A 24,905-nucleotide genomic window follows, 5' to 3' on the forward strand; every position below is an offset into this window, starting at 1 on the left:
GTTTTGACGTCTGAAGTTCATCTTTTGAATACCTTGTGTTTTTCCATGTGTTTTTAATTAATTTACTTAAATACAGTGAAGTCTAATGTGGCTTAGTTCAAATAATGGTATGCAATATAACATGTATATCTTTCTACACAGGGAACTAGTGAACTTTTGGTAAAAATGGCTACATAGTGAATATTCTGACTGAGTGGGCCATACCATCTTCCTATATACTCAGTCATTTGGAAATGAATATACATTTGTTACATAAACCATTATTTACAAAAGTTGTGGGCTGTCTGTAAGCTCTATAGTTTACTGATTACTAATTCAGAAAAATGCTAGTAGATAACATGGAAAACAGTCACCTGTCAATATCACAGCCAAGCAAATTTGTATGACACATGCATGAACAAGTTTGGCTTCATAAACATTCAGGTTTTTTGAGAACTAGCTCCCCTTCTACTCCCACACTATCCCTTGCCTATGCGTAGGTCACTTATGATTTGTCATTGCTAAGGTGAGGGGGGAGTCTTGTCACCAATTGCCCTCCCTTTTTATATTATTCCCTTCCCTCTTCATATTATTCCCTTTAGCATACTCCTCTTTTTGTCCAGCTGTTTGATGATAAACCTCACTAGTGATAAGGATGCCAGAATGACTTTGCATCCTCAAGCCCCTGACTGCAGCACTTGAAAAAGCTTCTAAGCTCAGCTGGCCGCCTGGACTGGCACTCTGTTATTGTGGGCTAGAGTGGATATCACATTTCTAATGGATTAGCTGACTACTGGGAATGTAGAAAGGTTTTTAAAGTCTCTTAACTTCTAAATGCAGCACATAAATGGAGTTCTATGAATATTTAATTTGAGTGCAAGACCCTAAGTTCTTTGCAATTAGTTTAACTGTTGCTTTCAGGAGAAAGAAAGTATTTCCTTTGAGTATTTCTGGATTCATAATGCAGTCTTTGTTTTCCTCATCGTGGAACTTTCCACGAGTGGGATAATGAGCATTTCCATAAATGATCACTATGTATTTATTTGGGGGGGGGCATCCAGCGCCTGTTTTCTCTAAGATACTGGGAAAGATACTTAATTTTTAGGTAGATTGTCTCATATATCTCCTTTTAGCAACTTTCCTAGTAGATCCCAGGAAATCCAAGTGTTCTGTCTGGTTTGCTTTGCAGACCAACAGCAGAGTCACCTGCAAAATCCACCTACTTGGTAACCTTCCCTGTCAAGTGTAAGCTTAGAAGTCCAGCTTGAATTTAAAAGTTAAAAATTGACATGATACCTTTTTATCCCTTGATTCAAAAACAAAATTACACGTGTTACATAGTAAGCTCTCAAAAGAATTGTGACTGAATAAATCTCAAGGTTTTTATCCTTTCTCTGATGCTGTAATTTGTCATAAAATCTATCCTTAGGAAATATTTTTCATTTATGAGATTTTAAAAATATTAAGTGATTTTAAGTTTATGATGGTCCTAAAATTGATGTTTATCTGAGTTCAATACGTTATTAGGTACTGAAATGCCTACAAATTATAACAGCTGAGTTCTGCAAAGCAGTATATTCATTAAAATGGCAATTGGTACACAAAATACATAGGAAGATGATAAAATGCATCGTTATAAAGAGTACTTATTTTTTATTGTTCTCAGAAAAGTCAGTTATTGAAAATATGGGTAGAATTGATTAAAAGGATAGTCAAGTGTCACACTAATTTAGAAATCAGTCTGCTAAAAAGAAGAGACATTTGCCAGAGAGCATTCAAACAGCAAAACTATTAAAAGTTTTGTGAAAATTTGGAAAAAAATGTGTATTAAGAATATTGAGGATTGATGCCACAACGAGCAGGAGGGGACAAGCAGGAGGCTGTCATCCGTGCCATCTTGGCTCCTGAAGCCGGGTTCCCAAGAAAGGGACGCAACTCAGTGTCAGGGTACTGTTTGTTCCTCAAGGTGGTCATTTGCCACCAGGATAGGAGACACGTTAAAAGCACGCTGCCAGGTGCTCTGTGGTGGTGCATTGCCTCACTTCTTCATATCTCACAATGAACATACAAAAAGACATCCTAACTCCAATCTAGTTGTACAACACAGAGGAAAAACCTCCAACTGCAAAAGTTATAATGGAAATGCAAAGCAGATCCCCACTACACTTAGTAACCCAAGATGGTAGCCTTGAAAATAGCCTTGAAGACTCAACCAGTAATTCTGAGCTATATAAGCTCTCTCATAAGGACTTTAGAGAGGAAATGTTGAACATGTTTAGTAGCTCAAAGAAGCAATGGAACAGACCACCAATAAAGCACAAAAACGTTGGGGAATTTGGCAATACTTTGGAATTACTATGTTGTAGACAAACTCTTTGATTTTTTTTACTTCGATTTCTTTTTTTCCCCCCTTATTTTAAAATAAGCATGACATAAATCTCTTCTGAATTACTTTACTCACTAGGTGTATTTGATGTACTTGACATTACATAGTTATCATTTGTATTAAATATTGCAGCAATTTTTACAGATTCTCTCTGTCTCAAGTGTATTTCTTTGCTCTTCCTCTACTCCTCCCACACTACATGCATCTCTAAAACTTCGTAAAGTCTACTTTGACTGTCTCATTGCAGATACAGCACACCAACCAACATTACAGGGCCAAATCAGTTCATCATCAAGACAAGTCCTATATGCTTGATTCTAGTCACTTTTACATTCAGTCTCCATCATGGCTTCCACTTCGTTGATTATGAATAAAATCTGATACCTTTTAGTTCCCTAAACATACTACCGAGCCAACTCCTGCACCTCATTACTCTTTCTTCCTTTCCTTTAAATAACAAGTAATTCTCATCACTCTTTCCCCTTTGCTTATTTAGCATCATGCTCTTGTTATTTGGTTGTAATAAGCAGATTTAACAATTCCATGAAAGAAAAGCTTATAATTTTTCTTTTTCATTGGGGGGGGGGTTGTGTGTATGTGTGTTTGTGTGGATGGTGTTTTGTTATTAGTGGACCACATGTGATGGTGCTTAGGACTTAATACTGTCTCTGAGCAGAAATATAACTCCTGGTATTGCTTGAGTGCTTGAGCGACCGTGTGTGGTGTCAGGGATGGAGCTTCCTTTGATCATGTGAAAGGCGGGTGCCTTACCTGCTGTACAGTTTGTTTCACCCTGTTTCTTCACTTTGAGTTCCCAGTACCAACCATAGTCTTTGACATATATCTTATGCACAGTGAATGCCAAATAAATATCCAGTCATCAACATTGAAACACAAAGTTCAAGAACATATTCATTTCTTTATAAATGGACATTCCCCATGTTTTCACAAAGTTATTGCTGATTTATTATATTAGTTGGCTATCTATCTCAATCAAATCTCATTTTCAATATGTATTTTCACATTTTTTTCTGCTAATGTCTATCTAGCTCCATTATTATCTTGTGAATAAGTGTTTTAATGTTTTCAACATATGATGCCTTAAAATTTTTCTGTAATTTGTATGATCACCATCTGTTATCTTGTAGTGGTAGGTTCTGGAAACTATTGTGGACTGCATTTGTGGGGAGTTTTATGAATTAAGGCAATGCTGTGCTTCATTTTCATAATGTACTCACCACAACAACAGGACAGAATAAGACCTTCCATGGCAACATTTGTAGAGAAATAAATCCTTTTGTATGAGCAAGCATCTGTTTCCCATATATCTCTAAATGGTTACGATATGCATTTCCCAGTATTTCTGTTTGTTTAGCACAAGTAAATCTATTTTCCACCAGGCATGAAGATACAGAATATACAAAATACTTCAATCCCTTCACCATAATATTAAATATGAAACTAAGAATGCCTTGTGTATATGACTTATTCCAAGTTGATAAATATTTAATGGACTTTAGTAAGACTTCAAAAATCATTGAAGCGCATTATTTTGCTTACATTTTAAATTATTTTACTTTATCCAACTTTTTAAAATTTTAGTTGTAAATTGTATAAGAAATCATATGGTTACTAGTTTCACAACTACATCTTTATCTATTTGATTTTCTTCCTCAGACATCACTGTTAGTGGTTATCATTTTGATGCATACACACATATACACACACACACACATTTGTGTGTTTTCATGGATGCATGTTATATGTATGCACTTATATATATATTATTTATCTTGCTTAATAATTAAAATTGTATCAGTAAATACAGACCTAAATGATTCATTTTAATAATACCACATAATAATAGGTATTATAGAAATCTCTGACAGAAAATAACTGTTACTTCTCTAGTTGAGGTGTTAGCAATAGAACCAACCTGTTAATTCTCTTACAAAGAAAATGAAGGTACATATTTTTAGTGTAGATCATTGGCTAAGCTATATTGCACAGGAAACCAGATTGGTTTTTTGTTGGATTGCTCTTGCTTTTATTTTTTTTTTTCCAGATGTATTTTTTTTTTATTAGTGAAACACCATGAGGTACAGTTGTAGATTTACAATTTTTTGTGCTTGGGTTTGATTATACAATGATCAGATACCCATCCCTCCACCAGTGCCCATTTTCCACCACCATGGATAATATCCCCCCCACCCCCATCCCCCTATCCCCCCCTGCCTCTGTGGCAGGGCAATCCCCTGTGTTCTCTCTCTCCTTTTGGGTGTTGTGGTCTGCAAAAGAGGCATTGAGTGGCAAACATGTTCAGTCCATAGTCCATTTTCGACATGCATCTCCCCTCCCTCCTGGGATGGACCTCCAAACACCCTTTATTTGGTGTTTCCTTCTCTATCTGAGCTGCCCTTTCCTCTAGAATGCCCAACTGGCCTCTAAGCTATGGAGTAATCCTCCTGGTGCTGATCTCAGATATTCTTGGGTATTAATCTCATATTTTGTTACTTTATATCCCCCAGATGAATGCAATCTTTCTATGTCTATCCCTCTCTTTCTGACTCATTTGGCTTAGCATGATACTTTCCATGTTGTACCACTTGTATGTAAATTTCATGACTTCATCTTTTCTAAGAGCTACATAGTACTCCATTGTGTAGATGTACCAAAGTTTCTTTAACCAGTCATCTGTTCTTGGGCACTCAGGTTTCTTCCAGTTTCTGGCTATTGTAAAGAGTGCTGCAATGAACAAACAAGTGCAGATGTCACTTCGACTATACATTTTTGCCTCTCTGGGATATATTCCCAGGAGTGGTATTGCTGGGTCAAATGGGAGCTCAATTTCTAATTTTTTGAGAATCGTCCATACTGTAGGAAACCAGATTTTTACAAACTTTTTAAAACCATCTTCACAGAATTTTTCCTGCTTTTGCTGCTTGCTTTTTTTTTTTCCTCTTTGTCTTAGACCTATTTTCATATTCAAGAAAGAGCAAGAAAGTCAAGACAAAATAGATTTTCTTTTACCAGGAAGCACCAAACCTTGTAGTATACTACCATTGCTTTCTTATTCTTCAGAACTGGGTCAGTTACACACCAGCTACAAGAGAGGGTCAGGAAATGAATGTCCAGATGGTACTCACTGGCTTAGACCTATACTGAGGGATCCTTGAGACTTTTTAATATTACAAGTAAAACTACTCTGGCATAAGGAAAAGAAAGAGGAAGTGGATGATGGATGGGCAGTTACTTCAGATTGCTCCAGAGTATGTTGTTATTAAATGTTCCATGTTAGTTAACTTTTAGATGATGTCTAATCTGTGCTATTAAAATCAGTACATAGTGAAAATTATTGCACACATTTCTCGTTCATTTGTGGTTTTACATCTTTTATAGAAATATATTTCAGGATACAAAGTACTTTCATTTTAATTTGTCAAACTTCCTTCTGAAATGGCTATAATACTAGAGCAATAGTACCGTGGGTAGGGCACTTGCCTTGTACATGACTGACCCTCGTTCATTCCCTGGCACTACTTTTGATCTCCAGAGCAGATCCAGGAGTGGTTCCTAAGTGCAAAGCAGGAGTATATCTTGGGTATTGCCAATTGAGACCCCAAAACAAACAAATGAATAAAATGATGAAGTACAACTTTTTTTCTGTTTGTTCCTGGACTACAACTGGTGTTCAGAATTTACTACTGTACTCACTCTGCATAGCAGGTACAGCGTTTGTCTTGCACGAAGTCAACCCGGGTTTGATTCCTCTGTCCCTTTCGGAGAACCCATCAAACTACTGAGAGTATCCTGCCTGCATAGCAGAGCCTGGCAAGCTCCCAGTGGTATATTCGATATGCCAAAAATATTTAACAACAAGTCTCACAATGAAGATGATACTGGTGCCCACTCGAGCAAATCATTGAACAACGGGAGGACAGCACTACAGTGCTAGTACACTCTGGGGACTGTAAGCAGTGCCAGGGAATGAACCAGGGTCAGCCAATCAAAGGCAAGTGCTGTGTAACTCCAATTTCACAAAAACCCACTTTTTATACAAGTTTCTTATTGCCATTATTTTCATTAATATTGGAAATGTCATCTCTGTTATAATCTCTGTTTTTATGTATTTTTCATTTCATTTCATTTCATCATCCTGTTATTCATCGATTGCCTCGAGCAGGCCCCAGTAACGTCTCTTTCATCCTAGCCCTGAGATTATATTCAAGGCTCTTTAGGAGATTGAGACCCATCATTGTTACTGGTATTTGGCATAGTTGGTACGCCACGGGGAGTTTGCCAGACTCTGCCCTGTTTTTATGTATATGTGATTTTTTTTAAGATTCTTCTCTCTTCCTATATGATTCCTAGATGATTCATATGACTTTTATGATTGCTTCAGTGCCTACGTTATATGGTACTTAAAATAAGCCACCATTTATTATATCATTTTGTACTTGGCAGTAAAAGTGTTGTTCATTGTTATTTCTGCCAGTACCACTGATTAGTACTTTTTCCATATAAATATTACACTGTTTGTTAAAAGTATTTCAGTTTTATCTTATAAAATATGGTACACATTCTAATAAATTTATTTTTGGGAATTTTCTACCTTTTGATATTATAGATTATTTTCTTTTTTACTTATAATAAGATATGGTGAATGTACATGAAGCGTTTAATTTAGATAATTTGATTTTAAATCTATCAAAATTGGAAATCTTTTCATGTGTTTATATTTTTATAATTGTCTTATTTCTCTTTTCAACACTAGCATTTGTAGTTACAATCAATTTTAATGATAATGATCTAATAAAATAGACTCTTATTGATTAATCAAGTTAATTTACAAATGTGGACCAAATTATTTGATAAGAATCACTATATCACTGTAGACCCTAGTTACTTTGTTCTATAGTCGTTATCTTATTTTTTTTTATATTTGATGCGAAGTTCAATTCCTCTACCCCTATCAGAGAGCCCAGCAAGCTACCGAGAGTATCTCGCCCGCATGGCAAAGCCTGGCAAGCTACCTGTGAGGTATTCGATATGCCAAACATGGTAACAACAAAGTCTCACAATGGAGACGTTACTGGACCCGCTCGAGCAAATCGATGAACAACGGAAGGACGATGCTAGTGCTAGTGCCTTTAATTTTATTTTTTCCATAAATATAATTAAAAAAATGAATTACCATGAGATGCACAGTTACGAAGCTCTTCACAATCATACAATGTTCCAGTAGCCATACCTTCACCAGTGTATATTTCCCACCACCAATGTCATCAGTTTCCCTCCTGCACCCCACCCCTGCCCCAAGTCTGCCTCTGCGGCAGGCACTTTTTTCACATGTCTATACTTTTAGATTAATTCTTATGGAAAAAAGATGTGTTACAATATAATATGCCAATAGCATATATACAGTTCTTTTGGGGGGCTGCAGCGATAGCACAGAGGTAGGGCATTTGCCTTGCTTGCGGCTGACTCTACCCATTGGAGTTCGATTCCTCTGCCCCTCTTGGAGAGTCCAGCAAGCTATGAAGAGTATCTTGTCCTCACGGCAAAGTCTGGCAAGCTACCCATGACATATTTGATATGCCAAACACAGTAACAGGAAGTCTCACAATGGAGACGTTACTGGGCCCGCTCCAGCAAATCTATGAACAATAGGAGGACAGTGCAGTGCTACAGTGTAATGCTACTTTTGCAACATTTCTTTCTTGATTTATTAGATTGACTGTCCTATCCAACTCAGCCTTGTTACTGAATAAAGTGGAATTATTTCTAATACATAGTCATGATGTACATTTAATTTTCTCATTGGTGTATTTTCATAGTATTGATTAAGCAATATGTAATTCCTACAAATTCTAGTTTGCTGTGTATGCTTCATCAGTAAAGATAGTACATGATAGCACATTCAAGCATTTTACTAGTGAGGAAATTGGAATACAAAATTATCAGATAATTCTTCCTAATTACATTTGGTGTTAGCAATAGATGTTTTGTTATAGGCCAATGTAGTTATCCTGAAACTCTCTTAATGTCTTAAAAAGAATATATTTGTCTTAATTTATTATTATTTTGCTCAATAATTCTGACTTCTTGATTACAATTGAATTGAAATTCAGCTACTTTTCCAGTTAACCTTTGTAATGGATAAGTAGTTTTGTTTCTTCTTGTATCTTTTCAGCATCCTGTACATAGTGGATATATGGGTATCTGTGTGAGACTATGAATATAACTATATGACTATGAAGCATTGGATCATACTAGTGACACTTTTTTGGAAGCATACTCGGTGATGCTCAGAACGACTCTTGGCTCGGTACTTTTTGCTGTGTTCCAGGAATCATGAGATTATGAGGATTGAATTCAAGCTTCCAGTGTGCAAAGCATGTAGTCTAACTTTTTGAGTTATCTCCCTGAAACTCAGAGGTATTTTTAAAGCTGTCAGATCATTCTTTGTTTGGGGGCCACATCTGGCAATATTCAAGGTTTACTTCTGGCTCTGCACTCAAGGATCATTCCTAGCAGGCTTGGTAGTCCATATTGAGGTGTCAAGGATAGGACCAAGATTCTGCCGCATGCAAGGCAAGTGCCTTACCCAAAGTACTCCAGCCACTAAAGATATCATTTTTTTCCTCCTTTCAGTTTCCTTGGTTAACCAATAGTAATTTTACAAAAGATATAGAAAAAGAGACGAGGAGTCAGAGAGAGATAGATCAATTTCCCTAAGAATGTATAACATATTGATTTAAAGTTAAACATTTTTTTCCTTTCTTCTTTTTCTTATCTCCATTTTATTATTTTTCACACAATTTTTAATCTATAATTATATGTTCTCCTTTCCACCTGAAATTGACTTTTGCAGATCTGTTTTCTTTTCTTTTTTCCTTCCTTCCTTTTTTTTTTCATTTTTTTGAATGTTGTAGTACTGAGACTCTAACCCAGATCTCATGCCATATCCCTGATAGCTATATTTTCTTTCTTCTTTAAATTAATATCTCCAACCTTCTTTATTAGAATATCATAATTTCAACTTCTTTCTATTTTCTTGACTTTAGAAAACTGAATTTCAAATTCATTAATTTTTTGTTTACCTCTTTTTGGATATGTGTTTTTATCTTTCATTTAATCCCCCTTTTAGGAATTTTACTGTTGACTGGGGATAGGAGAGACTGAAATGTTTAATCCCCACTCTCTTTATGGTTGATCACTGATGGTAATTTATGGGATCTTTTCTTTTGTTGACCAAGGATTAATTACGTTAGTCAAATACTGATATGTTTTATTAGGAAATGTGTTTTATTTTTAAAATACAAACTCTGTAGCATGTCTATAGGTTAAATCTAATCTCTAAATTAGTGTATTTAAATTATCTGTAGCTCTGTTTTGTGTTGATTTAATTGATCTGCATTACTTAGAAACAAAATTTTCTGCACTAGTTGTACATTTTTCTACTTTTCCTGTGTATTACATACTTTTGCTTTTAAAACTTCAGTTATATAGTACACTTATGGTCTCTTTTAACTTGATTCTTTAGGTGCATTATTCTCTGATCTATATAAAATAGCCTTTTTTATTTAATTTGTTTTAGCCTTTAATTTTTATAAGTGTTTCTCTGAGTATATTATTTCTATTTGTAAATTTCTTATTTATTGTTTTAAGGATCATTCTAGCTCTCGAATTTCAGAAAATATTCAATAATTTATCAGGTTTCATTTTGTCAACAGTAAAATATGACAAAATTTGTAACACGTGGCATGCCTAGCTTTTCAGCACAGGATTTCACCTGGATGAAATCAAGGTGGCCTCATGACTGCGATCACATCTGAAGTATGGGGCCTCTTCCACTCACATTCAGATTGTTGTCTGGATTCAGTTCCTTGCATTTAGGGGTAAGATCCATGTCTACTTTCTGCATATTGATAGACTGTCTTCAGTCTCTCAAAGACATTCATCACTTTCTGTACCATGGTCCCTGTTATAATATGACAGTAGATTCTTGATGTTCATCAGAATTTCTCTGATTCTGTGAAGTTATCAGTTTCTATCTCTGGCATGTGACCTAGGATTTTACATTAAATATGATTAATTCAGGTTCTCACTAGATGACCTCCCTTCTCTAATAAACACTATCATATAATGTAACCTAGTAAGAGAAGTGAAATAGATCATATTATAATTCTGGGTTTATGCAGGACACATATACTAGGGAACTGGATCTTGTAAACTATTTTAGGGTTCTTCCTATCACAATAGATAAAGGATATAGAATGCAAGATTGGGATAAGCATGGCGATGATGTCGGTGGGCCCCACGGGTGACTTATGTGAAGCGGGGAGGAGAAAGACAGTCACTTTCTCCCCACTCGCCTCTGCCATTCGGGACCCAGGTTGCTGGGTTCTTGTCTCGCCTCACAGAAAGGAATTTCAGGAGTAGACAAGCAGTGAAGTAAATAGATTTTATTTGGAGGATTTTTAGGTATGGAGGGAGGGAGAGTGAGAGAGTAAAGTTAGACACGAAAGCATGAAAGTACACATCTCAAGAGGGGAGATACTGGCGATACATGTGCTCGGGCACCACATGTGCTCAGTCATGTGGACGTAAGCACACATGGGCTCAGGCAGCATATGCGTGCCCTTCCTTTGTTCCAGGTGGCCTTTATAGGGTTTCTCCAGCCTGCCCCCACTTGGGGCTTCTTCCCAAGTAAATGTCCCGTTGCTAAGGAGGTTACCAGGGAGGATGGGAGTGGTGATGGTCTTCTTTGAAATTCCTTTCCTGGCCTTTTGTTCCTAGAGGAGCTTCTTTGAGTCTGTTGCTGGAGCCAGGTGAGGGTCTTATCAAGCCTTAGTTCCTGTTTTCCTATTTTCTGCAGGGCTGGCTTTTGTCATTGTCTCAGGAGGGGGCCCTCCCTGTCTACCTGCCTACATCAGTGACATTCTATCTAGTACTATCAGGGTGACTCCTCTGACAATGACATTTAAACACAGCTATGAGTTTTCTGGGGAAATAGTTCTTCAGCCCATCTTCCAGGGTGAAGTAGTTGTAAGTTTCATGAATTTTGGCAAGAAAACATTGAGTAGGGATTAAGGACAGTAAGAGGGATAGGAGAGCTGGTGCAGAACAAGGGAAAATGGGAAATTAAGGCAGGAGAATCAAATCTGGTAGGACCTTGAAAGCCATTCTAAGAACAATAATTATTATTCCAAATTGTTGTTTCCTGTGTTAAATAAAAGTTAAAATTCTGCTTTTTAAAACTGTATCTAAAGTTGAAATGACTTAAGAAAAGTGTGTGAACATCAAATGTCAGTACTGCTTCATGGCCTAGAACAGTTAATTTTCTTAATTTTGATAGAAATAGTAATAGGGGATTGAGGAATAAGGACATATATAAGCTCACAGTTTTAAAACAATGAACAAAATTGTACATTTTCATCATTATGAAGATACCGGAATGAATGAAAAAATTCCGGATATATACACACACATATACAGAAGCACAAACTCCTATTTATGCTTTTGTAGTTAAACCATTCTCTCTCTCTCTGTATATATATATATAGATAGATAGATAGATAGATAGATAGATATACACACACACATATATACCATTATGTGTATAAAAGGTAAAGGCCCTCCCGTTGTTCATTGATTTGCTCTAGCGGGCTCAGTAACGTCTCCATTGAAGACTTTGTTGTTACTGTGTTTGGCATATCGAATACGTCATGGGGAGCTTGCCAGGCTCGCCGTGTGGGCGAGATACTCTCGGTAGCTTGCCAGGCTCTCAGAGAGGGGCGGAGGAATCGAACTCGGGTGGCCATGTTGGCTGCGTGCAAGGCAAACGCCCTACCGCTGTGCTATCGCTCCAGCCCAATATATACCATTATTAACAATTTCTAATTTCAATTTCTAAAAACGTGTAAGCCTTGCCTAATATTAACCTTGATTTACTGAACATAATTTGATCCTTAAAAAATTTATGAATTTGGTCCTACAATGTTGGGACATCTACTATGACAGGAAATGTGAAATTGCCTCCTTTAATTGGGACACATATGTTTCTTTTTATGACTGAAAAATCCAATCTGCTGCATCCACTTAGGAATCTAAAAGACGAAGAAAAACATATAAAATAAATCATGAAAATCAATTTAGCAAATCAAATCTTCTACCTGAAAGGGTTACTTATGTGTAAACTGCAAACCATTTTGCGGTATTCGAAGTTTTCTGACAGTAGAGATACAGATAATCCTCATCCATCTTTCCTACACACAGCACTTTTAAAAGTAATGTACTGAATTTTCAGGCATTTCTGAGACACTTACCTGATGTCTTAATGCTGATACAACATCTGACAATTCCTTTTTCTCTTAGACTTTCTTTATTGCCAAATCCCCTCCTTGCTGACAGAGACACCATCTGCTAATCTGCAACAACTGAGGCATCATTGATACTTCTTGTCAGTTTTACTGGACATCCAAACAATTGCTAATTTATTTTTTAAGCATACACTCTTCCCAAATCTCCATGTCTAAACTCCAATCATCCCTCATCATCTGCAATCATCTGCAGTAATCTGCATTCTTAAGGCAGATGTTTGAGAAGCAGGCTTTCATTGACTTCCCTTCCTTTAGCCATTAGGAAGTTGACAAGGGTGAATGACCTTAAAGCTAGCTATCTCATTATGTCACTAGGAACAACAGAGTTTGGGAGTGAGAATGGATAGGTGAGCAGTCAACAAATTAAAAAAACAAAACTGTGACTTTTCAGTCAGTTCACACAGGGTATCACCAAAGAAACCCCTACAAAGGGCTCCTCAAAGTAATCACTGCACAGTCACAGAGAGCAGCTTGTTCTCCATATGGCACATTCCTAAGTTGTAATATAGTTCTCCAGGGCTCTTTTCTATATTTGTAATTTATTTCTCTTACTCTATTTCATTTATGCTAAATATCTAACTTTGGATGCTTTTTATTTGGTTTTGTTTGGGAGCCACACCCAGCAATGCTCAGGAGATCTTCCTGTCTGCATTCAGGACTTACTCCTGGACTGCGTGGTGGACCAGATGGGATGCTGGAAATCAAACCAGCCAAGGTAGGCTGCGTGCAAGACAGATGTCTTACCCACTGCCCCCATGGATGCTTTTAATACCTTTCTGCTTCTGAGGTTTATTCTTTGGGCAGAGAGTAATGCAGCAAAAAGTACAAAGAACATGTTCTGGAGCCAGAGGTACTTGCTTTTGAAGCTTAGTCTTATCAATTGCTAGGCACACTCCCAGACTCCTTAGAAATGGCCTTATACTCAGTTGTAGTGAAGATTAAATAATGATAATGAATTAAATAATGATAATGAAGTGCTGAGCGATACTTTGCTTGTTTTCTCTCCTTGCTCTCTGACTTATGCCTGTATATTTGCATGTGTGCATTTGTATGCAACATACATATACATCTGGGCATATAATACGAATGAATAAAGTAAATGCAAATATAATATATATCAAAGTTACATTATACAAGCATAAAATAAAAATCTTTTTTATTCTCTTTTACACACACACACCACTCTTCTAAGTAGCTACTTCTATTATTTACTAGAAACTACTAAAGCTCCTGAGCAAATTCTCACTAGAATGTTTACAAAGGAAAAGAAAAAAATGAAGAAAAATATCACTATCCGAAGCTCCAGGTAAATCATATCTTTTGCACAATCACAAAAACATTAATGTGATCACATGCACGCATAATATTGTTTATATTTCCTATGTACATGAATTGACATGTATATATGCATCTTGAAGTATTCGTTCATCCTTAGTGCCTAAGTGTTCACTGGCATCTGGATTTTCTTGTTCATACATTGCTTTGTCTACATTCTGATTGTAGTCTGATATTGCTGTGTCATCTTCTACTTGGTAACTAATTTCATCTTCATAAAAGGGTGCAGTGTCTGGGGCCTCAAAGTTATCATCTGCGGTACTCGCTCTGAGGAAATTATCTTCTGGTTCCTGTTCCCTTGTTGGTTCATCATCTTCTTGTAGCAGGACATTTCCTCTGCTCTCAGGAATTGGCTCTTCCAGCCAAGGGTATTGCTTGGTCTCATCTGGCAGCTCATTTGGCTCTGAAGCACATCTTTCTTTGAAGTCTAATAAAACCTTGGCATCTTCCACATCAAAATCTCCATCACCATTGGCATCATAAACTTCCAGTTTTCCTAAAACTTCCTCATAATCAACCAGTTCAAACCAAATGACAGCTACTGACATCCAGACTCCGAGTAATGCAATGACCATAAACCATGTGAACAATGAACTTCCAGAAATGCCTCCTTTCCTCCCATTCTTGTGGCCTCCATGTTTTGTCTCTCTTTAATAAGCATTATTGGCTGTTTATCATACATGACCGTTGATTTTTTCAAATGTTTCTGTTGTATTTATTGAAACCATGATAGTATTTTTGTTTTGTTTGTTTTGATTTCATAATAACGATCAAACCCAGGACCTCATACATATAAATCATGTATTTTAACTCTAAGCCACACACCTATTTTGATACATTTTATCATTTATTTTATTAAAGTAGTATGTACCATGTTGACTTTAGATATTGGGTGATTCTTGCACTCCTATTGGTAATAATTTATGATCACTATAGTATCGAGTAAATCGATGAATAACAGGAGGACAGTGCTACAGTACACTTAATGTATTACCTTAGTGTGTGAATTGAATTTTTTAATTTTTGCTTCTATGTTATTCAGTGTTATTGCCCTCTAGTTTTCTATTCCTTTGTATTCTGTTTTTGATATTAGAGTAATATAACACTCTAAATATTTTTAATGTTGGAAATTTAAAATGTAAGACAAGTGTATAACTGCTGAATTATATCCCGAACCAAATATAAAACGTTTGAACTTAGATATACCAGCCATTCAAAAAAATTGCTATATATTGCAAATTCATAGGCTAAGAAAGAGGAAGGATCAATTAATATCTGTAGAAATGGTTAATAGAACATTTAAACATTCTATAATTTTGAAATAAAAGGGTATTTAAAGTCAATTCTTTCAATATACATTCACTATTTTCTAATAGGTTTGAATAAATGCAAAGCTAATTGAGGCTCATCACATTATTTTTATGGCTTGTATAAACCTAAACACATTGTCACACAAATATTAAATTAGTAATACCTGCTATTTAAGTATCAAATGAATTAGTGTATAATAAATATGAAATCGCATTCTGCATGTAAAATGTACTCATATTATAAAGATGTAAATTGTGGCAGGATTTCTTGGGAAGGCTCCATTAGAGAGACATTGCAATTGAAGTTATATAGTGGGTATAATGGATTTTAAATGATTGTTATTATGTTTGCTAAGATTCATGATGTCCGTGGTAGAGATTAAATTGTTTGCTTTAGAGTGCTAACTTCCCATCACCAGGTCCTTGGAGTAGAAATCCAGTAAGTGAATGAGCATTCAGTATTAGAATGCACTAGAAACCAAGGGAATACTACCCTCAGGACTTTTCCATATTTTTGATCATGAAAACAATTGTATAGAATTTTCTTCTAATAAATCACTCCTTATGTCTTTAGCTAGAGAAAATTAAGCTTCTGAACATAGAACCTCACTGAATAAGCTCATCATCTTAAGCTTGCACTTATAATTCTGTTGATAGCCTTGCGCTCTCTGCCTCCTTAATTCAGCATGACTTCAGTTATTGATGACTTGTGAGTCTACAACCTAGAACATTCAGCTAAACAGCAAACCTACAATTCTTGGTGTAGTAAATAATATCTAAACATCTCAGATTCAAGATATACAAAATTGAATGTATTGTGTTTCATGTTATTCTGGCTTCCCATTATAATTATTCTTAATTTCTCAGTTAAAGATTCAGTCATCTATTACCTGAGAATTGTTTGTAATCCCTCATACCATTCTCCCTCCTTTCATTCCTGAAAATTCAGCCTATCATAAATCTGATTATTTGTACATTTCTTGATTCTGATCATTGTAAGTGTTGTGTGTACTACTGAATGCCCTTCCCAATCAACCCTCCATCCTTTAGTATGAGCCTATCCCCCTTCAGTTCCAGGATACCCTGGAGTATAACCTATTAAATCCAAAGCCAATTATTCACCCACCTAAATTAAATATTTCACTAATTGCCTTATGCTCTTGAGTAAAAATTTAAAGTCTTAAAATCCTTCTGGAAGTGTGCTTACTCTCCAGACTCAATTTTTTTGTTTCCTTATTTTTTTTCTTTTTGAAGCCTTTCCTCTAAAGAACAATCTTGGGGCATTGATGTTTCCCTCAACTCGCGGCACACAAAATCCCCACATTAACTCTGCTCTCTTGTCCCCAGGCTTCACAAAAATGATAAGCATGTTTTCAATTTTTATGTTTTTTTTTAAATCTGAGACATTTCTTTGTATTTCAGATACTACTTTAACTCTATCTTTTTTTCTGTTTAAATCAGCAATATCATACCCTTCCTTGCAGTTTCCTTCCCTGACATCATATTGGTTGGTGTCCTTGCTATCCAGTCTCATTTTGCAATGTACTTGCAAATTAAAACAGTTCTCCCCGTAATGTATTCGATATGCCAAAAACAGTAACAACAAGTCTCACAATTTGTGGTGAGACTTTACTGGTGCCTGCTCGAGCAAATCGATGAACAATAGGAGGACAGTGCTACAGTGCATTGCAATAAGAAATGATTCCAATGCCCCTTTCACTTGATAATTGATAATTTCTATTAAGTTCTCTCTCATGGTTAAAGGCCCAGTCTTTGCACAAATATGGGGCTCATTTGGAGTCCTTATCAAGTGTTAGGTAAATGAATGGATGCATAATTCATGTGGAAATTTTATAGTAAGTTAGACATGGCTCCAGATGCTGATTCTTAAGAAGATTATTAACAGCTACCTTGGAATTACTTATAGTTTATCATTGAACTTTCTCTTAAAAGAGATCAACTAGCTTACCTCTTGAAGGGAAGCTATTAAAAGACTTGTAAGAATCGTTTTCCACTTATCTTAGTGTCATTTTTATGGGCTAATTTCATTTGAGGGAATCAGCCCATTCCAATCTTAGTAATTCTGAGGCTATGGGACTGTCTTCCAGGGATGTTCTATGTGACTTTAACTTCCAACACACTCATGCAGGAGCAATAGTGTGCTCAGGCTCATTGATTGTGCATTGAGCCAGGAATTCGCCGTAAAGTGACTTTAAGTGTAGAAAAGGAAAATACGTATTAGATCATTCTTTAGCTATAAAGAAATTAGCCTCATCCAGGTGAGTATATAAATATGTAGACATATGCATATGTATATATTTGCATATACAAATATATGTATTTATATTTCCCCCTTTTGAAGGGTGGAAGGAAGAAAGGGGAAGAGAATGGAGGACAGAAAAGGGGGAAAGATGAAAAACTGAAGAAAAAATGAGAACTGAGGTAATGAGGCTTTCATAATTTCTAGTTCCTCATAGTTACGTTTCTATATTGCTTGAAAAGCAAATTGTGGCATATTAATCCAATAGTGCATCAAAATAGTATGAGTTACACTTTAAGTGTTTTATTAAGTTAAGTGACAATTTTATGGCATAGTTTCTTTTTTCACTGCAAGATTTTAGGAAAAGAGACTGAGACTCAGAAAAGGTGAAAGGAAAACCAGAGTTCTGTGTGTCTCTTTTAGTACTTATTTGTACAAAACACTTTACATGCCACCATAGATGGAGACTCCCCATTCCTCCCTGCCCTCCTCCCTTTGCAAGCAATTCCTTAGCACCACCTGGCACTGCTGCATGCAGTTTAACTAAATTATGACAACATCTACTTGGACATAACAACATATTCTGCAAAACTGTCTCTTTCCATCAAAAACACACTTCAGACACTAGTTACAAATTCAGGTGACATCTGTGTTTCTAATGGACCAGAGATTCCTACCACCCTGTCCTTGACTTTGGTTAATTTGCTAGAACTAGCTGATAGCAGTCAGGGAAAGCAGTTTCCTTATTAGTTTATTGGCGAAGGTCATGATAAAGCATGCATCTCAAAGAACATCCAGACAGAAGAAACATATAGGTCTGGGTATGTGGGCGGAGGCTCAGCATTTCTCTGGTCTCTCCTGACACTTCCATATGTTCACTGGTTTGAAAGCCCCTCTACTTGTTTTTTGTTGTTGTTGTTTTGCTTTTTGGGTCATACCTGGTGACCCAAAAAAGGGTTTACTCCTGGCTCTACACTCAGGAATTATCCCTGGCGATGCTCATGGGACTATATGGGATGCTGGGAATCAAATCCGGGTCAGCAGTGTGCAAGGAAAATGCCCTAGCCGCTGTGCTATTGCTCTAGTCCCTGGAAGCCCCTCTACTTGAACTCAGATTGCAGGGATATTTATGGAGGCTTTGTCATGTTGATATGACTGATCATTAACTCCTTTTCTTGCTCTCCCCTCCTCTTCAGAGAATAAAGATGTAGGGCTGAAAGGTTTTCTAATCATCACTTGAGCTTTCAGTGATCAGCTTCTGTCCAGGATCACATGAAAAATTGCCATGTTAAAATAAAAGTACCTGGTCGCCTATGAAATTCCGAGGGCTTTATGAGTTCAATGTCAAAGACCAAATATTAAAAGATACTTTTAGTGCTTTTGTGGTAAGAAATTGCAAGGGTTTTAGAAACCGGAAGCTGGAATCATCTATTTTACATTGTTTATATAATGTATGTAAAATGATCTATTGTTTCATTGCCCACTCTCTAGTCCCTGGCCATAGACTCTGTGGAGAAAAACTAGATACAACTCAGAAGATATTGGCATGTTATTAAACTTCCTTTTAGTCATTAGTAATTAGTAAAGTATATCATCATAGCAAATGAAAAATGACTCCCTGGCCAGAACACTCATGTTTGCAAGCTTTCATTTTATCTTGTCAGGTTGCAAAAAGCAGGTGTGGTCTTGGCAAGCATATGTCATCACATCTTTAGGCATATGGTATAATTAAGATAAGAGACAATATTGTTAAAAATGAAAAATAAAAGCAGATCATCCTTGAAAATTTCCTAAGCAGACAAAACCACTTAAAAGCATACAAACAAAGCTTAATTGAACCTGTTTTACAAGACTCACTTAACCTGGGTCATTTTTTGTTAATGATTCTAGAAATCATAAGCAAAACTTCAGCCATTTTCAACTGGGTTGATTTGAGGTAACCACTGAGAATTCTAATATTATAATTAATCACTGTAGAAGATAGTCACTGCCTTTTCAGTATAAAAGGTATTGCATAACAATATGCCCCTGAATCTCATTCCCTGTTTTAGCTTGAATGCTTCTGGTCTGTTTATTATATAGTCAATAAACTTTACTAATTACTATTTTTGGTGATTTTTCAGTTTTACTTTGGCTATTTCTAAACATTGACAATATCCTCTCTTGTTCAATCCTCTTTCTATCAATTATTACATTTTGCGGCAAGGATCATATCCAGTGGTGCACAGTGATGACTCCTGGAAGTGCTTAGGGAACCATATGAGGTACGGGGGATCAACCATGGTTAGACCATAGGCAAGGAAAACATCCTCCCACTTTTGTTACAGTCCCTCAGAGTCTCTTTGAAGGTATTAATTGGATTTCCCTTATTACTCAATCATTTATTCATTCTTTTCCTTTCAGCTACTATGTTTTCACTTTTCATTTTATACTAAACTTCATCTACCTGTGGATGGAGTGTCAGTTTGTTAGGTTTGGCTTTTCTCTGTTGGTGCAGACTACTGGCTGTAACGCCATCCTGGCAACAGCCCATTTCTCTGCAAATGATAAGGTAAGGTCACACTGCTTGCTGCAGAACTAGGGGCAATTTGTATAAGTGGACAATATAACTGCAATTACTATTAACAGTTTCAATTTTGTCAAGTGAGAAAAAGGCACAGCATGCTCCAGCAGAGCTTTAGGAAAAGGTTTTAACATAAATATTTAAAACATTAACTTCAAAAAAAAGTCCCATGTTATGTGTCTTATTTTCAGTATCATCCTTATTTCTAGTGCTGTTTATTGTTAAAGACTTGGTCTTGAAAATACCACATCAGGAGAGTGAGAGGAAAAAAAGAGGAAGAAAGAAAAAGAGGGAGAGAGTGTGTGGAATTAACAGGATATGGAGGGGAAAGGAAATATGTTTTAAATTTGAGAGAGAGAAAGAGATAGATAGATAGATAGATAGATAGATAGATAGATAGATAGATAGATAGATAGAAAGAGAGAGAGTCATTTTTTAAGCATCTTCTCTTCTGGGCAAAAAATTGAATATTCAAGTTTCCTCGAGGCAGGGAAACTTTTCTGGATTTGTAAAATCTGAGAGATACCAGAGACCAGTTTTGACCTACCTGATGGGTCATTTTCCAGAACATTGTATGAAAATAGTGGGGAGGATCTGAAATGGACTCTCCATTCATATTCCTATTCATATTCTCCATTCATATTCAGAAACCCTCTGAAACCATGCTGATAGGGCTAAAGTCTTCCCAATCTCCAAAGTCTAAGTCACTGTAATAATTAGTTCTTAGCTGTGGACAAAACTGCTTCTCACTCTTTCTTTTAGAGGTTTGCTCAGCAAGAAGTGGTGTCACCACCAGTGGAGGGTAGGAGGGAGACAAAGTGATCCAATCCGGTGCTGAGCGGGGAAATCACATGGTATAACCTTGCTGGACTAGGAACAGCATTCTACTGCAGTGGAAAAAACACCACCAAGTCTAAAACATGTCTGCAGAGCATAAAGAGCATTCAGACACATTTCACACTTTGAAGTTTTGCAACTTGACAATCACAATAGAAGAAAGTGCCAGAAAACACTATGTTTTGTGATTATTTTTTAAATGGGATCTCTGATCAGTGAAGTTCACTTGGCTATTTTGCAAGTCAGAAAAAAGAAATGTAAAAACAAAGACTGTCCCCATGTCAGGGAAGCAATGATAACAATAACAAAAAAAGCCTCACTTTCCTCTCGGAGAAGCAGGCAAATCTGCAGAGGCCAACCAAAAGACTCATCTTTGAGGAATGTTTCATGAGACCATATGTCAGAGGAGAAAAGACATTTTTCTGTTCCTCTGGGGCACTGGGGTGTGAGAAGAACTGAAAAGTTTCATTCCGTTTTCCTTGTGCAGCCTCCTGCCTTTTGAGTGTCTTTGATTTAGATACATTTAAAGGGATTTATTTGAAAGGAGCTTCTTATACCAGAGGGTGGCTCACTTGCTCTCTCCCTCCACGCCTTTGTGAATGAACAAAGTAACCACTTGTCCCACAGGGGTGCAAAAAAAGGTTGGGGTGGGTTTAACTGTCCATTCAGACTCTGTTTTCAGCTGCTTGTAAGTAAAATCTTTAGAAACCACACAGCTGGAATTCTTTGCTTGGGGCACAGAGTGGGGAGGGAACTTTGAAAAACCTATTGAAACTCTGAGAGCTTTTGGGTAGAAACTGTTCTTTTCAGACTTCCTCAAGGGGCAGTCCGGGAAATAAACACACACAGGAAATCATTTAGCCTTTCTGTGAACTTCATGTTGACATTTTGCTTACCAAAATCTTCATTGTGGAATACTCATGTATGTATGTGTGTATGTATCCAAAGACAAATGTGTGTGTATGTGTGTGTATCTCACTAATTCTCTGTCACAATATTAGGAATGGGATGCTAAAGAGAAAATTAAACATGGGGAAAATAACCAAAAAGTAGACATAGATACCTTTTATGGTGCTTCTTTCAGCAGTAGAAACTAGATGCATATTAGTTCTAAGCGAATATTTAAGTGTCCTCAGTAAACTTTATTTTTTTTCCAGGTATATTTTGTGGTTCTTCATCCTAACTACTTCACCCAGAATGTCATACTTTATGTGTAATGTTTGTCTTATGCTTTTTGTATTTATTCATGTGATTCTTCTTTAGAATGCAAAGAATTCCCGGCTCTGTGCTAGAGAACTGGCCCTTCATAGTGAGACCCTGAGTTTGATTTCCAGCAGCACAAAATAACGAAACAAACCACGAAAAGCACAGACAGAAAGGAACAATACAGTTTTCACAGACTCTGTTCAGTCAATTGGAAACACAGATGTTTTAAAAGCTAAGGAGAGAAGAAAAAGAAACACATTTTACAGAAGAAAGTGAAGGGACTTGGAAAAATGGGAAATACCATATCCCCAAAGTGCGAGAGAAATCCACTCAAATGAGTGAAAACAAAGGAATGGGGTTTCATACTTTTTATTATAAAGGGGGAAAAGTCTTAAGACTGACTTTGACAGTATTGTTTAGGATGGGAATAAACTTAAAGTAATTCCAGTATAAATTTATTCATTGGACTCTTAGAATGATTTTACAATTTCCTACTGCTGAGTAGGACATTGATGGAAAGTGACTGAACAACTTTGAAAAGAGATAAATGTGGGCTATTTGATGTAGCTATTGTATCATCACTGGTAATTGAACTTGAGTTAACATTAGTGCATTATCAAGTAAAATATAATCATTATGATGATATTATATCAACATGAAAAGTGGTATTATTCTATGAGTGAGAGATTCTCATGCCTGCATCACACAGCTTTATACTCTTTTGAAACATTGACCTTCCTATTAATTTATATTACCTTATGTCTGTAAAGGCTTTTCTTTTGACTTATCAGAGTTAGAATTTGTGATTCACTTCTAAGCGTTACTCTTTGCAGATGGTAACTTATTAGTCATGTGATCAAACAAATTCCATATTCTTTAATTTTTGTTTTCCTGCTGCATTTTTACTCGCCACCTTGCTAAGTTCTTGCTAAGTTCTCTGCCACCTTGCTAAGAACTAGTTAGTTCATATTTTTCATCACTAAAATATGGATAACAACTCGTGTTATCAGATTGTTGTGAGCATTCTGGAACATTGTATGAAAGATAGATAACAGCAATACACATTGATATAATGATTGCTCTCACTGTATTTAGTATTGCTTGAGAGTTCTTTGAGCAGATGTACATATTGATGACATCACTTCCCCCAGAAACATTCCTGTCTGATTTCTGATTTTATTTGCGATTTTAAGAAATCTTCCTTCTTTACCATGCTGACTAGCTGAGTTTACCAGTGTGTCTTTCCAGTTTCTGCTCCAGGAACCTCTCTGATACCAGGAGAGTTCATTCTCTCTTAGCCTGGAAGGACAACATGGTCATTCTTTTTATCTAGTGGGAGACAAAAGCCAGTCTACAGGTATTCCACTCTTGTCCACCTGGCGTTTTTGGTTTGAGATCCTAGCACAATTCAGTGCTTTTAGCAGAAATCTCCAAAACACAAATTTAATTGTCTCCCTTTCCTCATTTCTAATACAGTCTCACTATTTATTCATTCCTAATTTTGTAATTATTTTCTCCTCTAGAACATGCCCCCCCAAAGCCAAAATAAACAACAATAACAAACAACAGACCCCAATTAGTCCTTATTTTAGAATCTATTTTGGAGATATTCTACCTAAAACAATTTAATAGCAGAATGTTTAAGCACAGAAATTGTGGAGTCCTCTGATGAAATTAAATCTTAATTGCTTTTAGTTTTAAGTGTCCTCATTTATTTCTTTTTGTTACCTTGGCTATGTATTTCAGTGGATAATTGGTAACTACCTAATAATATTGTTATGTGTAATACATGTTACCACAGAATGTCTGATACATAGTAAAGTACATGTGAATGTAATGTCTTAATATATTCTTGACAGTCATTCAATCGTGTCCAGAAATCTTAGTGTGGGTGATTCCCTTCTTCCTAGATGCATTGTAAGGACAGCTCCTTTCTGCCCCTCCCTTTATCTTCCTTTTGTTCGCTAGTGCTGACTGAGTAGATAGAACAGGAAGTGTTCCCTGGAGCTTTGTAATTTCTGGAAGCATGTAAGAGGGCTCTTCTTTTGTGCTGTGCTCCATTTTTTCTTGCTCCAACAGTCTTGACCCCTGATCTGTTGGCAGACACCAGATGATGCTGCCAGCTCTTGGTTATTCAGAGGCTCTTTATCCAGACTCTTTGCTCTTCTCTCTGGCTGCTTGCCTTTTGGCTGTTAGATACTCCCTGGCATTGCTCTCAGAGGACGCGCCAAGGAGGAAAAAAGATAGTAAAATTCAGATTAGCCAATTATGGGGTCTAGAAAATTAGGATTTGGGGAGAATTTGGCTTTATTTTTCTGAGCTCTTTCTATTCTAATTGCCATGGATAATTTACAATCACTGTTTTGCAATAGTAGTATGTTTTCCTTTGAATATAATGAAGATAATATAAAATATAAAGATATTAAGTGTTTAATTTAATGCAATTTGGCAAATGTGTGCATTCATGTAATATCCACTCAAAATAAGAAATCAAGCATTCCTTCACGTACCCGTCATCCTCTTTCATATCAGTTTCCTTGAACTCTTGCAGGACTCACTTTCATTTTCAACTGATATATATATATATATATATATATATATATATATACTTTTCTTTTCTAGAAGTTCATAAGAGAAAGTCACA

The 24,905-nt window shown here is 36.3% G+C and overlaps 2 protein-coding genes across 2 annotated transcripts in view; one reads left to right on the forward strand and one right to left on the reverse strand.

Moving 5' to 3' along the window:
• The window catches only part of LOC130037490 (probable serine/threonine-protein kinase DDB_G0281745), a 664,067-nt gene that overhangs the window by 633,546 nt on the left and 5,616 nt on the right, over positions 1-24,905 (forward strand). The gene's annotated exons all lie outside the window — the stretch shown is intronic.
• On the reverse strand, positions 14,130-16,929 carry LOC130037399 (aspartyl/asparaginyl beta-hydroxylase-like). Its single transcript, XM_056129247.1, has 2 exons — positions 16,868-16,929; positions 14,130-14,733 (listed from the first exon to the last, which is right to left on the reverse strand). The coding sequence occupies exons 1-2, from the start codon at positions 16,927-16,929 to the stop codon at positions 14,130-14,132; spliced, it is 666 nt and encodes a 221-aa protein (XP_055985222.1).

This window comes from Sorex fumeus, unplaced genomic scaffold (genome assembly GCF_029834395.1).
Source record: "Sorex fumeus unplaced genomic scaffold, SorFum_2.1 ptg000072l, whole genome shotgun sequence".
Taxonomy (NCBI): domain Eukaryota; kingdom Metazoa; phylum Chordata; class Mammalia; order Eulipotyphla; family Soricidae; genus Sorex; species Sorex fumeus.